The 16,390-nt window shown below is 35.8% G+C and overlaps 2 protein-coding genes and 1 long non-coding RNA gene across 6 annotated transcripts; 1 reads left to right on the forward strand and 2 right to left on the reverse strand.

Moving 5' to 3' along the window:
* Window positions 1–199: 199 nt before the first annotated feature.
* Window positions 200–5,696, reverse strand: LOC128042961 (uncharacterized). Of its 2 annotated transcripts, XR_008198584.1 has the most exons (5): window positions 5,102–5,696; window positions 4,881–4,949; window positions 4,437–4,807; window positions 4,211–4,313; window positions 200–406 (listed from the first exon to the last, which is right to left on the reverse strand). It is a non-coding gene; the product is annotated as an uncharacterized LOC128042961 (long non-coding RNA). The 2 variants fall into 2 exon arrangements; XR_008198583.1 differs by having other exon boundaries at window positions 4,881–5,696.
* A 1,583-nt stretch (window positions 5,697–7,279) lies between these two features.
* LOC105793712 (probable methyltransferase At1g29790) lies at window positions 7,280–8,968 on the reverse strand. The gene is made up of 2 exons (XM_052635366.1): window positions 8,837–8,968; window positions 7,280–8,748 (listed from the first exon to the last, which is right to left on the reverse strand). Exon 2 carries the CDS (start codon window positions 8,710–8,712, stop codon window positions 7,348–7,350), a length of 1,365 nt encoding a protein of 454 aa, XP_052491326.1. The 5' UTR covers window positions 8,713–8,748; window positions 8,837–8,968; the 3' UTR covers window positions 7,280–7,347.
* Window positions 8,969–11,259: 2,291 nt separating this feature from the next.
* LOC105792512 (uncharacterized) lies at window positions 11,260–15,791 on the forward strand. 3 transcript variants are annotated; one of them, XM_052634172.1, is made up of 4 exons: window positions 11,260–11,426; window positions 12,463–13,263; window positions 13,405–15,067; window positions 15,161–15,791. In XM_052634172.1, the coding sequence occupies exons 2-4, from the start codon at window positions 12,463–12,465 to the stop codon at window positions 15,445–15,447; spliced, it is 2,751 nt and encodes a 916-aa protein (XP_052490132.1). In that variant the 5' UTR covers window positions 11,260–11,426; the 3' UTR covers window positions 15,448–15,791. The 3 variants fall into 3 exon arrangements, with proteins under 3 accessions (XP_052490132.1, XP_012476573.1, XP_012476574.1); XM_012621119.2 differs by having other exon boundaries at window positions 13,405–15,791; XM_012621120.2 differs by having other exon boundaries at window positions 13,408–15,791.
* Window positions 15,792–16,390: the final 599 nt, after the last annotated feature.

The following is a 16,390-nucleotide window of genomic DNA, read 5'->3' on the forward strand; positions in this document are numbered from 1 at the left end:
ACATTTCAATTTTGGTGAACTAAAAATACGAATTGGATTTGTTTACAAAATATATTTTCTTTCTAAAAGATTTAATATTTATTAGTATAATGTTCGAGTCAGACTCGAATTATCATATTTTATATAGAATTATTCTTAAATAAGATGTTAAGTTCATATTTCAGATCGTATCAAATTTAAAGAAAGAGAATTAAATATCTTATGTTAACTATACTTTTTACTATTTATATATTAATAGTTTGCTATTTTAGCACGGTTCTGTCTGCCGCCGCTGGCACGATTTTTAGGGTTTTTGTTCGTTTCTGGGGTTTTTTCTTTTATTTTTGCTTGATTCTCTTCGGAGTGTCAAGGATACCTCCACTCTATTAATTGGTTGATGTGAAGCGCTATCTCTGATTCTATTTCCCTGCAATTATGGAGACTGAATTAGCACAATTATCGATTAATGAAGAGGAAGAAGAAATTTTGCAGATCCAAGGTGATCAAAGGTTACAAACAGAGGTGGGAGATTATCAGCTTGTGGGTTGTTTCTTAACAGCAAGTATCATAAATTTTTCGGCTATGAAGAGTACCTTAGCAAATATATGGCATTCAGTCTGTGGGGTGCAGATACGAGATCTGGGGGAAAAATGTATCTTTTCAAATTTTTTCATAGCTTGGATATGGAGAGAGTTTTGAAGGGTCTTCCGTGGACTTTTAACAATCATTTACTTATTTTAAGCAAGTGGAGAAGAGGTGAAGATCCGCTAAGAATTCCTTTAGTTCATGTGCCGTTTTGGGTACAAATTCATGAGGTCCCAATTGGTTTATTCTCTGAGATTTTAGCGAGGCATTTGGGGAACTTTATTGGAAATTTTCTGGAATATGATTGTTCAGATTTGGGCAAAGAAAATCTCAATTTTATGAGAGTTAGGGTGCAGATTGATGTTAGGAAGCCACTAAGAAGAAAGAAGCAGGTTATGTCCAATGGAGTATGCTCGTATGTAAAGTTCAAATATGAACGATTATCACTATTCTGTTTTTTTGTGGTCGTTTGGGACACAATGACTCTTATTGTGAGACAAAAATGATTATGGGAACAGATCTTTCAGTTATGGGTTGGGATTTAACTTTGCGGGCTCCATCTCGTAGAGCTCTTTCACTGAGTAGTATTTGGCTACGAGAAGAAGGGGAGGGAGACAGTGTAGGATGTTGGAGGGAGAATAAATCAAGGAGGCTGAGCCAAAGGTTTGGGGATTCAAATGGAAGTATGCAGGAAATAATTGATCCTATTTTGGGGTTTAGTTTAGAAGGGAAATGATCAGTTACGAATAAACAGAAAGAAAAAGCGTGGCTCCATCAGACGAATGTGTTAATGGATCATGATCTGGAAGATGAAGCTGTGATGGGGGAAGAGGGGAAAAAATGAAATAGGGGTGAGATGGAGGGTCAAAATTGTTCATCATCGGCGGCTACTAAGAGGTTAGCTGACTGGGCACAATGAAAATCATTAGTTGGAACGTCCGTGGTCTGGGGAGTCAGCGAACGGTTAGAAGACTTCGGTATTTACTGAAGATGAAAGCTCCCCAAATAGTCTTCTTTATGGAGACAAAACTTAGCAGTAGGCGGATGGAATTTGTGCGGAGGAGATGTGGGTTTTTAAATGGTATTGAAGTTGAATCTGAAGGTACAAGGGGAGGATTATGTTTAGCATGAAGAACTGATGTGGATATAATTCTTCGCAGCTATTCTAAGAGACATATTGATGTGGTTGTTGAAGATATTGAAAAAGGAGTAAAATGGAGGCTTACGGGATTTTATGGATCTCCATATGTACAGGATAGGTATGACTCGTGGGAAATTTTGGAGAGATTAGCTACAGGAGTGGATATGCCTTGGCTGGTTTTCGGAGATTTCAATGAAATCATGTATGGATTTGAAAAAAGAGAAGGTTTACCCAGAGATGAGAGAAGAATGGAATGTTTCCGAAAAACGCTTGAAGATTGTTAATTGTATGACGTGGGGTTTGAGGGCAGCTGGTTCACATGGGAGAGAGGTAATCTACCAGAAACGAATATACGAGAAAGACTTAATAGAGGAGTCGCTAATTTAGGTTGGATTACGATGTTTTCAGGAGTGAAGGCCCAACACCTTATCCATACGTTTTCTGATCATTGTCCTATCCTCTTTGATACTACTGAAAATGCTATTAGAGTACGGAATAGTAACTTTAGATTTGAAGCTTGGTGGCTTATGGATGAATCTTTCATTGATATGGTAAAAGGATTATGGGAGAAATCATCGAGGGAGCTGTTGCAGAGGTTAGAGGCGTTGAAAACAGGATTAAAGGAGTGGGTTGGGGAAACTCAAATTAAGAGGAAAAGATCTAAACAGATGCTCACAAAAAAACTTGAGGAGTTGGCTGATGCTGAAAGGGATGATAAAATCTTAGCGGAGTTGATAGAAACTAGAATCAATTTGAATTTTGAGATCGAAAAAGAAGAATGCTATTGGGAGCAAAGAGCAAGAATAAATTGGTTAAAGTTTGGGGACAAAAATACAAAATTTTTTCACAGTCAAGCTTCACAACGAAAGAGGAAAAATTTTATTCATAAGCTGGTGAACGAAGAAGGGAGAGAAATGGCTGTTCTGCAAGATATTGAAGAGGCTGCGCGGTGTTATTTTCAAAACCTGTTCACGTCTGGAAGAAGAGGAAACAATGTATTCATGTGGAAGACAATGTATACTTTCAGGGATTGAACGATGTATTCATGTGGAAGACAATCAAAATCTTACAGTACCATATACAAGGGAGGAAATTACGGAAGCAATGTTTGATATGGGACCAATGAAGGCTCCAGGGGAGGATGGATTTCCAGCAATTTTCTACCAGAAATGTTGGCAGATTGTGGGAGAAGACGTCATATCCTTTTGCATCTAGATATTGAATGGTGATATGGAGGTTAGTCAAATAAATTCTACAAATATTGTTCTCATACCTAAAGTTAAAAATCCTTTAACAATGACGCAATATAGGCCGATTAGTCTTTGCAATGTACTTTATAAATTTATTGCGAAAGTATAGCTAGTAGACTTCGAAAGGTTATTGGAAAATGTATCGACGAGGCACAAAGTGCTTTTGTTCCTGGTCGGTTAATTTCAGACAATGTGATGCTAGCATATGAAGTATTGCATAAATTAAAACAGAAGAGACTAGGGAGAAAATGTCTTATGACCGTTAAACTTGATATGAGTAAGGCGTATGACAGGGTTGAATGGAGTTTTATTGAAGGAATCATGATGAGAATGGGGTTTGATTTTAAATGGGTGAAGGCCATAATGAATTGTGTTTCTACCTTTTCCTACTCTGTTGTTATCAATGGACATCGCGGGGATAAATTTTTGCCAACTAGAGGTCTAAGACAAGGTGACCCTCTTAGTCCGTTTTTGTTTCTTTTATGCAATGAGGGTTTATCGAGTTTATTAAGACAGGCAATGAGAAGAGGCACATTAAAGGGAGTAAGGGTTAGTAGGAATGGGCCACAGGTTTCTCACCTTTTATTTGCTGATGATTGCATTTTGTTTGGGGAAGCAACAAGTAGGGGTGCTTGCATCTTTAAGGAAATCTTGGATGAATACAAAGTTCAATCGGGACAGTGTGTTAACTTTGAAAAATCTTCAGTTTTCTTTAGCAAAAATACATTGGAAGAGGATTGAAGACTGGTTGTTAATTTGACGGGGGTGCGGAGATCAAGTGAACCAGAAAGATATTTAGGGCTTTCCAATATGGTGGGTCGAAGGAAGAAGGAAGCTTTTCAAGGTATGAAGGACCGATTTAAGAAATGCATCGACAATTGGAGCTATAGATTTTTATCACAAGGAGGTAAAGAAGTTTATATTAAGGCCATTCTACAGGCTATTCCAACCTACTCGATGGCTTGTTTCTTATTTCCTAGATCTCTATGTGATGAGCTAGAAAGTATTGTTGCTAAATTCTGGTGACAGAAAGGAAAAAGCAGAAGAGGAATTCATTGGTGTGCTTGGAAGGACCTTTGTTCATTAAAAGAAAACGGTGGAATGGGTTTTCGTAATTTTGGTCAGTTTAATGTTGCGTTATTAGCGAAGCAAGGTTGGCGCCTTATTAATTTTCCGAATTCTCTTTTAGCCAGAGTTTTAAAAGTAAAGTACTACCCGTCTTCAAGTTTCTTAAGTGCAAGGCTGGGAAATTTACCTTCTTTTACCTGGAAAAGTATCTGGGCTGCCAGGTGTCTTCTACAAAAAGGAATGTGTTGGAGAGTGGGCAGAGGGGACAAAATCTCGATATGGAAAGATTGCTGGATTCAGGGGATTGATGGAATTGATGAACAAAATAGAACAAACAGAGGTGATATTGAGTTAGTTTCAGAACTTATTGATCATTTAAACAGAGAATGGAAAGTGGGATTAGTTAATAATACCTTTCAAGAGAACATTGCTCAGAAAATCCTTCAGATTCCTCTCGCAGAGACCGAGCATGAAGATTTCCAGGTTTGGAAAGGAGAATTATCGGGTGAGTTTTCGGTCCGCAGTGCCTATAAACTATTACAAGATGTTAATCTAGATCCTAGAAGCTATTTATTACAGACCAAAACTAAAGATTTTTACAAGAAACTATGGAATCTACAGTTGCCGTCAAAGATTGCATTTACAATATGGCGTTTCTCTTGGGATTTTATTCCAAACTTTGCTAATCTCAGATTCCGGAGAATTGTTACAAATGACAGTTATCCCCGTTGCAGATCTGAAGTGGAAGGAAGCCTCCATGTATTTCGCGATTGTCCTATAGCAACTGAAGTATGGTATCTGTTAGATTTCTCATGGATTTTGGATTATACAAGTCAGTCTATATCGGAGTGGCTAACCTGGGTCTTCAAGAGGGGTAATAATGGCCATTGTCGTCTTTTCTGTTTTACGTTGTGGTGGATATGGTTCTCCAGAAATCAATATATTCATGAGGGGAAAAACACAACAGGAAGGGCTTTAGTTTGTAATATCCAAAAATACATGGCAGAACAGGAAGGTTTAAAAGTTTTAAAGAATAATGAGAATATATGCAGGAGCTATGGAGTTCAGGAGGACATACCGAGAGTCAGGATCCTTTTTGATGCGGCATACGACGACAAAACTTTTCGATCAGCTTCTGGCCTGGTAGGATGGGACCTGAGGGGAAACTTAACAGTATTAAAGACGGTTATTCATAGCAATGTTCCTTCTTCTTTTGCGGCAGAAGCATATGCGTGTTTAGATGGTACAAAATTAGGGATTTCACTAAGATACCACTCAGTAAAACTTATGGGGGACTCAAGAACAGTTATAAGGAAATGTCAGGAGACTACCACAGACAAATCAGGAATCGGATCCATTATTAGAGACATTCAGAGCAAGAAATCTGACTTTCAAGAACTCATTTTTCAGCATATTCATAGATCCAAGAATTTTTGTGCCCATAGACTAGCAAAAAATGCGCTTGGAAAAGGAGAGACTACTTATCTGAGGGGAGAAGAACTGGATGGCCACACTTTTGCTTCGGTTGAAATCTGGCCAAGAAACCCAGATTGAAATTGATACAAAGAAGAAGAAAGTATGATGGACAGCAAAGTGATGATTTAATGCCTTGGAGGCTGCTGTTGATGGAACGGTTGGTGCTTTGGAAATGACATTTCAATTAATTTCTTTGGAGTCCAGCTGTGTTTGATTTGACTGGGTTAGGTCTAATTTTGATTTTTGATTTCTTTTACAGTTTCTTTTGTTCCGTTTTGTTTTGATAGAAGATGGACAGTTTTTTCAATTTTTGTTTTGCTTTGTTAGGAATTGGGCCTTTGTTTGGGCCACCTTTTTGTTTTTGTTTCCTATTCTATATAAATAAAATCCCAGTCTTATTTTCAAAAAAAATAAATATTTATTAGTATAATATTTTTAACATTTATTAGTATAAAAATATTTGTTATTTCTTTCTATATATATATATATTATTTACTACTCCACTATAAAACCAAAAGTCACGGTGGTCCTTGAACATCGACCACTGCCGACCACTGTCAACCACCAGTTGGCCATGCATTCTCGGTTATGCGTTCGATCTGGGCTCGGTTGGGTTGTTGATCGCCTCTCTTTTCCTTTTCTTTCTATTTGCACTTTGAAAGTGGGAAGTTTTAAACTTGGTCAGCGAATTGAAAGTGGCTTCAATCCTAGCAACAAGGGAACTCTTCTTCATCCATTCTCCAACCAAATTCTTAAAGAGATGGCCACATTGCAAAAGGTCGACGGTGTTGTTGTCACAATCTAAAGATGAGTGCTTCTCTCTTTTTATGAGATTTTTTTGTTTGTGCTTGAATGAATGAATGACTTCTTATTCTATAACTGGTGGTGAGGGAAGTGATTCTCTACACAGATCCAACGCCGTTGGCTCAAGCCATTGGGAGGAGCAACAAGAGCAGCAACGATTGACAGGTGAAGCAACCACCACAGATAAAAGTGTATCAAGTTCCCAACCTTAAGAAAGCATTAGCCGTCTTTCTCTTAGTTTTTTACCAAATGACCTTCGAAAAGTAGATGATTCACATTTAGGAAGTGATTTTCTTATGATATTATTGGTTAGACACATGCACGTGGAAGAAAAAAAAAAGAAATTTAACTTTATTACAATATTTAATGATTTTTACCTTCAAAAACAAAAACAAAACAAAAACAAAAACAAAAAGAAATAAAATAATTTATTTAGCTGTTTCTTTGTGGCCGATATAAAAACTTTGTAGTCAATTTTTGTTAACAAATTAACAAAAGTATATGTACTAAAATGAACAAATTGAAAGTACAGGTATCGAAATGATAATTTTGTTAAAAGTACAAGGATAAATCTTGATGTTATCTTTCTAAATAATTTCAAATTCATTAATATTATGATATTTTAGTAGAAAAATAAAATAATTTATTGTAACTCATTATTAATATTTTAGCATATAAAATATAAAATATAAATTTTAAATATTTTTAAATAATAAATATTAATTATTAATATTAATAGGCCGGTTCCTCTAAAATGGAAATTTTGCTATTTTTGTCCTTTAAATTTTTTAAAAAATTTAAATTATTAAAGGCAAAATTGTACTTTAGCCCCTCCTAAAAATGATAAAAATTTAATTTAATCTCTTAAAAATTATAAAAATATAGACAATTTAATTTCGGCTCCCTAAAATATCTTCCTGGTTTCGTGCCTGTCTGCTACTAGCTTGCCACAACCTACATAATTGATAAATTATGATTAAAGAAAGATAAAAGTTCATGCTTTAATTGAAGAGCAAGTAACTCAGTTTGTGTTTGTTACATGATTCAAATAGCTCGAGGAGGTTTCTCTAAGACAGCAGAAAGATAAACTTGGTGTTGTGATTTAGGAGCAATAACCCACTTGTGTTTCTTATATCTCAATTGCTGAAACATGTACGTGTAGTCCTCCATGTCCTTTTTATTACAAAAGAATCTGTCTATCCACAACAGTCCTCCTGGTCTTAGCACCCTGTCCCAATCGAAAATTATGAAATCCATCAGCAGGAGGTCGATCCACCCGTCCAAGAACCCAGTCGTGTGAATCAAGTCCATCGTGTTGTCGAAGAATGGAAGGCGTTGGTTCAACGTTGCATACAAAGGAATTAGGCCCCTAAGTGCAATGATCTCATTGAAAGGAGCCCCGAGGTTCAAAGCGGTTGAAACAATCGTTACGTTCAATTCTCGCATCCTTGCTGCGAAAGTCCCGGTGCCGACACCGTAGTCTAGACCGATCCTTATCTGGCCCGGTTTAATGGCTAGAACATCTCTAATCAAGAAATCAACTTGAAGGGAAGTGTTGGTTACCCACTTAAGCTTCTCCTTTTCCATCTCGAAACATCCGATACACTTTGTGTAACCTCGTTTCGGATTCTTGCCTGACAAGCAACCGAAATTCCTGCACTGGTAATTACCCCACCTTACATTTCGGTCATCAGGCAACTTCCATAGAGACTCGTTGATGGGATACGGCTTCTGGTACACCTTGGAAGCTCTCGTCAAGCACCGCCTTCGAGGCAACGGATCACAACCGTTAACCATAAGCTTCTGAGCTAAATTCCAGTCATCTTTACAATATGATCCTATATCATAATCCATGTACTCTTCAAGTTCCTTCTTCATCAAAATACATGCATGCCCTATTGTATTGTATATCTTCTCGGTTCCGTAAAAATTGATCTTCCCAATTCTGTTTTCTTTCGGGGCTATATACTTCCGGATTTCTTCCGTTGTGAATGTATCAATCAACGACTCCTCTTTCACCGTACCGTTCCCAATCTTAGGTAGCCGAAGCTGTTTAAGAGCAGTGTAAGCACTATAAACTGGCCTAAGAACTTCCACTTCCAAATAGTTCTTATACTCCAATCGTGTTTTGCTCTTCTCCATCTGCTGCAGATTCATCTCTAACTTCTTGTGCAAGTTTTCAATCGTTGTTAGTACTTCCGCGATCCGATCGTTTATATCGAAGCCTTGATAAACATCCTTGGGACCGTAAAAATGGCGGCATATATCTTCATTGTGCACAAAAAATCCAGCAGAATAGAACCTAAAGAGACTTGATATACTTACAACTATAACAAGAATCCCCAAAACAAGCTGAAGCCATGCTATTATTCTTGCAAATCCACATCTTGGAAAACATGATCTCCCCATTTGCAAAACCTTGGTTCATAAAAATTTGCACTAGTTCTGTTTGGTTCCCAAGAAAAAGTGGGAAAATTATGAACGGAAGTGAAAAAAAAAAACACAAAGATTTATGACCAAAATTAGAACATACCTGATAAAACTGGCAAAAAACTACGTATACCCAGAAATTTGCTCTAAAACAGATCTCAGTGCAGCTATCCAGAATTGCTCAACTTGATCTATAAAGCTGGAAAATCGTAGAACTTAAGCTAAATACTAGTGAAGCAAGAGGCAAGCTATACATTATATATTATAAATTATTATAAACAAAAGGGACAAATTGCTCGGATCTCGTTGAGCATTAACAGCCACGGTGCAGAAGATTAATTATTTTTTACTTACATTAGCTTTTAACATAAGATAAATCTTCTAGCGTTGACTCAAAGCTAGCAAACTATTGCTACCTGTTCAGTATTTCGTGATTCTCTCTCCCTTCGTGTAACTCAATTTTTCTATATATATATATATATATATATGACACGGTCTTGTATTAAGTAGACTCTTATGTATATCAATATGTATTCTATTCTAGAATCAACACGTGCCCTTGAGTATGAGTTCGCTTACATGATGACGCGAACAAACTCATACAGTATAACTACTAAATTAAAAAAAATCAGGTCCGGCTCAATCAGGTATCGAATCAGAAATGGCTACATTTGCTTTAAAAAGAAAACAAATTTTAAGGGGAAAAAATAGAGTAGAAAAAGGTCGTGGAATGGAGTCAATGGTCCTTATAGTACTTCAAATAGCCCAATTTGTATCGGTACCGAAAAGATAAAAAAAAGAACAGAAAAGCAATTTGATTAATTTGTATGGTTGAAAATGAAATGAAACGGGGGCTGGTTTAGCTTCATTGGCAAAGCCAGGCCACTTTCATTGGAGTTTATAAAGTTTCAACCATCTTAAATCTGATTTTTTAATTCGGTTGAATTATGTTTTTGGTCCCTATATTCTTTATATATTTAAATTTTGATCTTTTTATTTTATTGATTTAATAATAATTTGTTAATTGAGTTTTAGCTCAATTAGTATCACTGCTATTACAACAATCAAAAGAACTAAATTTAAGTGTGTTTAAGCGCGTATTTTCCTTTGATTTAAGGGTGGGAATAGGTTTTAAGTAGTAGAAAGTTTTGTACCAAGAACAGTGATTTAACTATTTAAGTCTAACTGATAAAATAGTTACACGATTTTTGTGAGATGAAAATATCGATCACCTGATTAATTAAAACTGTAAGTAAAAAAAAATATTGATTTCCACATTGTTAAAAGAAACTTACAACTCCTACATTTATAATCAAAATCTTTACAACTAAGGTGGGTTTAGATGCGTGGTGTGTTTACTTGTTGTTAGTGTAAAAACAATGGTGACAGTGAGATTAAATATTGTAGTGTGAGACAAAATGTAAGCAAAACGTACCATACCATGCGCACCGCATCTCACCGCCCATCGAAGCACGCACTTAATTTTGATTTTTCACAGAAATAATAATGAACACATGAATAATTTATTATTTTAAAAATACCATGTAATCTAATATAATAGAAGACACTAAATTAATACTAAATAATGTAAAGTGCTCCTAATGACTAAACTAAAGCACTTTCTCCAAAGTTAAACCCTAATATGATTAATTATTCTTTTAACTATCCTTAATATTTCAAATCATTTAATAGTAAATAAATTGTAAATTAAATTCAACTACAGATAAAATGTAAAGATTTATGCTTTAAGTTTTCGGTTGAAATTTGATAATAAAATCTAATTATAAACATTTTCATTTAATTCAATTACAAATTATATAAATATTAATATTTTTTGGCCAATGATATTTTATTGCTGTTTTTCTTTAAATATTTTTATTTTTAATTAATAGGTAAAATACACCCAAGGTCCCTAAGTTATTAGTAAATTTACGGTTTGATCACCCAATTTTAAAAAGCAATAAAATGGTCACTAAACTATTCAAAAAATTTCATTTAAATAATTGAACTATTCAAAAGGTTTTATTTAATTCATTAGGTTGTTAAGTTTTTCTTTTTTAAAAAACTCTGGCTAATAATTTCCAAGTGACCATTCGACTAGTGGTATGGTGGATTAGTACCCATCAATGAATAGAACATGCCTTAGATCCAAACCGATATGAAAGTCAATGCCAAAGATCGAAGAAGAAAATTGTTTAGATTTGGTCCACTCTTGCAATTCTTGATATTTAAAGTTGTTTCATGAAAAAAAAATTGAATTATAAAAGAGAATGGAAAGGAGAACTTTCAATTGGTGCAAGCGGTAAAAACAAAAAAGACCATACTGTAGTGATTTTAACAACCCAATAACTTAAATGAAAACTTTCGAATAGTTCAACAACTATTTTGTAATTTTTTAAAGTTAAGTGACCAAAACATAAACTTATTAATAATTTAGTGATCTTGAATGTAATTTACCCTAATTAATAACAAATATGATCCAACATTTCAACTCAACTCAAAGAACCAAACTTGAAAATTGAAGAATTGAGTCACGACTCACGACCCGGCCGTGGTGGAGAGGTCTACTACCAAAATAAAAGCTTTTCCATAAAGACCAACCATACTTTTGTCCTTCACTCTCTGCCAAAACTATACATACAATTCGGTTTCTTTTATGTAATAATATAGGCTAATCCTCTCTTCAAGCCCAGGTACTATCTCCAACTCTTCTTCAATCTCTTTCTTTTGGTATATTTTTTCCCTAGATTTTTAGTTATAAAACGCAAGGACCATCCACTTGTTTTTGTTTATAGTTTTCATGTTTCTTCTTATTTGATATGTTCATATTTTGATTTAATAAGAAGCTGTGAATCAATGCATAACTACCCATTTGCTCAGACCCTTTTACTTTTAACGTTTCAAAGCTTTTCTTCTTCTTCCTTATAGATGGGTTATGTTTACTGTTTCAATCTAATGTTGTTTTCCTTTATGCAATGTTTCTGCTTCTTTGCTCCTTAAGCTATCTGTTTTTAAAAAAAAACCAAGTTAACCTTATTATAGATAGGATCACATCATGATTTTGGTTGTAATTCATTGGGTTACTTGTGTTGTCATTGTTTTGATAGTGATTTCTGTGTTGGTTTAAAATTTTCTTTTTTCGTATGTGAATGTATTCTTTTGTATCACTTGTTAGGTTTTTGTTTAAATGGTGAATTGTTTAGATATGAAAGAGGAACTGTGGTTGGTGATCTTGTTATTAGCTGCTGTTCCTTGTGTTTCTTTATCTGGGTTTTTTTTTTTTTTTAGGTTTCTGTTTATGTTTCTGATATGTTTGATTTTGTGCAGTGATCGGTTAATGCATGTTTGTGTGCAATATATGAATGCCCTGAGAACTAAATTGCCTGTTATGTTTTCAGTTTTAGAAATAAGAAATATATATATATTTCTATGGTTCCCCAAGATTGAATCTTTCTGCTGCTTGAATCTTTGTTCCTGTTGCTTTAATTGTTCATCTGGGAGTGAAAATTGATTCTTCAGCTATGAATCATGAACCCCATAGTTTGAACCATTCCTTAAATATTGTCTTTGATTAAATTCACTACATTTCACCTTCTTGTAGAGATTTTCTTTCATTTTTAAACCCAAGTACTGATCTACGTTTACCATTTTCTCTGTTCATGAATTAAAGTTGTCAGTGTCCTTTTAATGAGTTTAGATTTGATGCTCAGTAACATATTCTTTTTGCAGATGGAAATAATTCAGGTTGATCCTAACTGCAACCTTACTGAAGAAACATCTCCAAAGCAGTTGCTTCCCCCAGATTCTCCTGATATAAGTGATATATTTGGCGATTCACAATTAAGTCCGAGAGTTGGCAACAGATACCAGGCGGAAATTCCTCCTATGATAGCAGGATGGGAACATCTTCAGCTTTTGATGAACTCAGAAGGTAGTCCTTATATTGACCATTCCTTTATGTTCAGCTTAGCTGTCCCAGTCACTTGGATCCACGAACAAGATATTGATTTCGAGGATGAAGGCAAGGAGGGTCCAAGTAAGCCTGATGATGCAACTAAGGTGGCTAGAAAGTGCAGAAAGGGCCAGAATTCTAAGAGGAAGAAAAATTCAGAACTAAGTGCTGAACGGTCGAATGCTAGGTTGGTCGATGAAAAGGAATCAAATGCAGAGAACCTTGAATGTGGAATGGCACCATGTGGAGGTAAAAGCTCTCATCTGATTCCTGGTTCATCAAGTGATGCCTGGAACAACACAGAAGCGGATAGTTTTCTTCTTGGTTTGTATATATTTGGGAAAGATTTCGGGAAGATAAAACAATTAATTGGAAACAAGAAGATGGGGGATATATTGTCATATTACTATGGGGCATTTTATAAGTCAGATAGATACCGCAGATGGTCAAGTGGCCAAAAGAGAAGAAATCGAAGAATTATATGTGGACGGAAAATCTTTACTGGCTGGAGGCAACAGAAATTGTTGTCTCGTTTGCTTACTCATGTCCAGGATGAATTACAAAATAATGTTCTAGAGGTAAACTTAATTTACTACTGATTTCATTTAGAAGTTTGCTTCAGAATCATTATTCATGGTCCTTCTGTTGACTTTGATAAATATTCTAGTTAGTTACTGAACGTTGTTCTGATCATGGTTGCACTCTCCTCTCACTATTAGCAGGTCTCGAAGTCATTTGTCGAGGGGAGAACTTCACTTGAAAATTATGTCTTCCATTTGAAGGATAATGTTGGGATATGTAGTCTTGTAGAAGCTGTTGGCATTGGTAAGGGGAAGGTTGATCTTACAGGCCTGGCCAAGGAGCCTCCAGGGACCACTCAAGTTTCCCCTGAAATACCTTCTGGGAAGGCTTGTTCATCTCTTACATGTGGTGAAATCCTCGGTTTTTTAACAGCAGGCTGTCGGTTGAGCAAAGCTCGATGCAATGATATTTTTTGGGAAGCTGTTTGGCCACGTCTGCTTGCCAGAGGATGGCACTCGGAGCAACCCAAGAATCAATGCTCTTTTAGTTCCAAACATTGTCTAGTGTTTCTTATTCCTGGAGTGAAGAAGTTCTCACGAAGAAAGCTTGTTAAAGGAAATCACTACTTTGATTCCGTTAGCGATGTTTTGAGCAAAGTGGTATCTGAGCCAACGCTCATTGAACTTGATGCTGAAGGAAATGATTTTCGGAGCTGCAATGAAGAAAATAGTTGCCTTTCAGGAGAATCATCAGATCAAGATGATCTTCCCAATCATAAGCCTCATTATCTCAAGCCCCAAGTCTCTATTTTCAGTTCAAACGATATGAAGTTCACGGTTGTTGATTCCAGTTTGGTCCATGGAGGAAAAGCATCCAAGATGAGAGAACTTAGATGCTCGCCAATTGATTTGATGTTTACTTCCAAACCAATGCAGAAGGTAACTCAAGATTATGGCCAGGTAAATGCTAATCATACTAAGGCTCGCCATTGTGAGGGCATAATCGCTAGCTCTACTGCACGCCATACTAAATTCAGCATTGTGGATACCAGTTTGCTCCATGGAGGAAAATCCTCCCAGGTCAGAGAACTCAGATATTTACCGGTTAAGTTTGACATTTCTTCCAAAATTAAGATTTGTTCAGGAGGAAATGAAGATAATTCAAGTGATGATTCTTCAGATGAGCGTGAGCGAAGAATCACCAACGGATTATCCAGTCATGGTTCAGTTGTCATGGATATGAAACCTGGCAGTAAACCAGTTACTGCTGATAACCAAAATCCGAAGAACTCATGCATGGCAGACCAGGGTTTTCTTACTCACCAGTATGAGAGGACCAATGCATCAGAAGATACAAGGTCAAATACGATAATAAAGCACCATTTCAGTAGAAGAGCTAAATCTAGTCATTCTCCTTGTTTAGTTCCCTCGGGAAAGAAAATAACCGCTCCGGCAATTAGTTTAGCTTCTCCAATGAAAGGGGAAAGATTAACTGCTCCTGCTAAGACACAGAGAAGGAACCGTACTGAGAATATCTCTAGTAATCCAATTCATTTGGTTTCTCCTGTGAAGAGACAGAGACTCAATGCTTGTGGAAAGATAGAGGAAAGTTGCTTCAGTGAGAAGTTTCCTGCCGACATTCGTGAACAAACGGAGCTATGTTGTGCCTTAAAATCACAAGATGATGGCAGCATTGAGGTTCTCCGCGTTAGTGATTCTGAAGAGAAAGTATCATCTATTGGTTCTTCTGCTGAAGGCAATTCTCAATCCATAGAGACTCTTCAAGGGAGTAGTGAGAAGCTTCCATTGCTGTCATCAGTCGGTTCAAACCCACCCCTGCTTCCGCTGGATGCTAGAAATGGTGAGCCAGGAATGCTGGAAACTGATGGCAGCCAGTTGGCCATTGAGAATAATTATGCTGATTTGTCTAAAACCGATACTACTGTTTGTGCAGAAGACGAGCAACCTATGACAAGCTCTCGGAGGCAAAGCAAAAGAATCAGACCATTGACAAGTAGAGTGTTGGAAGCTCTTGAGAGCGGATTCTTTAACATGAAGAGGATGAAAAAGGTTAGAGATGAGCAAGCAGAAGCAATGCGATTATCGAGCTCTTCCCTAAAAGCACTCAGTACAGTCGATGCAACATCAAAGCGTGAGAGCGCTAGCGATAAGACTGTGGAAGGTGGTGCATCTATCTGTTCCAAAGATGTTACAAGTGAACCTCCTCAAATGATTCACTAGCTATGCACAGTAACCAACAGTTTGCGGAATTGGCAGATATCGAGGACATTCCTCGAAAAACAGTCATCGTCATCATCATCAACAACAACAAGATGTCGATTAGAAGGAATTGGCCGAGCAAGAATGCAAGGCTTGAGCCATTTTCAGAAACTTTAAAATTAAAGTTAGAGGTAGCTCTAAATAGAACTTGTTTAGTTGTTTGATTAACTATCCTTGTCACCTTCTTGTCTTTTCTTTTTTTCTCTATATATTTTCAAATATTTTTCAAATATAATATTCTTGTGTAGCCATGGACTAATATTTAAGAACCACAATGATATTGCTAAACATCAAGACATTGAACATTTTTGTTAAATTCAAGCAATTTAATGAGGCATCTCCACAATTAGTACATGCATACAGCTGATCTCAAGAGAGTCATTCCATCATTTTCATGGATGAAATCATAGGTGTAGTAGTTTGTTTGTTGAATTCAACCCATTCTTCTTTTTTCATTTTTGTTTTTGTGAGATTCAACCCATTATTCTTATTCACTTTGTTTTCCTTCACTTAATGATTAATCTCAATGATTGGGAAATTATAACAAATCTTATACAGTTAGCAATTTACCATGCGCAACTCCCAACATTAATTTTTTTTCTTTTATCTTCTCTAGAACAATTATGTGAAATTTTGAATATAAATATAAATGAACAATGCATATGGAAAATATTTAAACTTCTTGGTACCAAACACAAATCATATTTGTATTTAATTTTCATTAAGGGTTTGTTTGGATAGCACAAAGTAATTGAATGAAAGTGTTGTAATTTTCTAGATGTGTTTAGTTGATATAGTGTAATTACATCGTAATTCCCTATATCATGTTTAGCAAGACAAATTGTAATTACATAGTTACATTATTCATATTTTTAAAAATATATTAATTACTATAAAAGTTATT

Source organism: Gossypium raimondii, chromosome 8, assembly GCF_025698545.1.
Source record: "Gossypium raimondii isolate GPD5lz chromosome 8, ASM2569854v1, whole genome shotgun sequence".
In the NCBI taxonomy this organism is placed as follows: Eukaryota; Viridiplantae; Streptophyta; class Magnoliopsida; order Malvales; family Malvaceae; genus Gossypium; species Gossypium raimondii.

Coding starts and splice junctions, on each gene's coding strand:
- LOC105792512 (XM_012621119.2), top strand. CDS start 12,463: ATGGAAATAATTCAGGTTGATCCTAACTGCAACCTTACTGAAGAAACA. Junction 13,264..13,404: donor TACAAAATAATGTTCTAGAG/GTAAACTTAATT, acceptor TCTCACTATTAG/CAGGTCTCGAAGTCATTTGT.
- LOC105793712 (XM_052635366.1), bottom strand. CDS start 8,712: ATGGGGAGATCATGTTTTCCAAGATGTGGATTTGCAAGAATAATAGCA.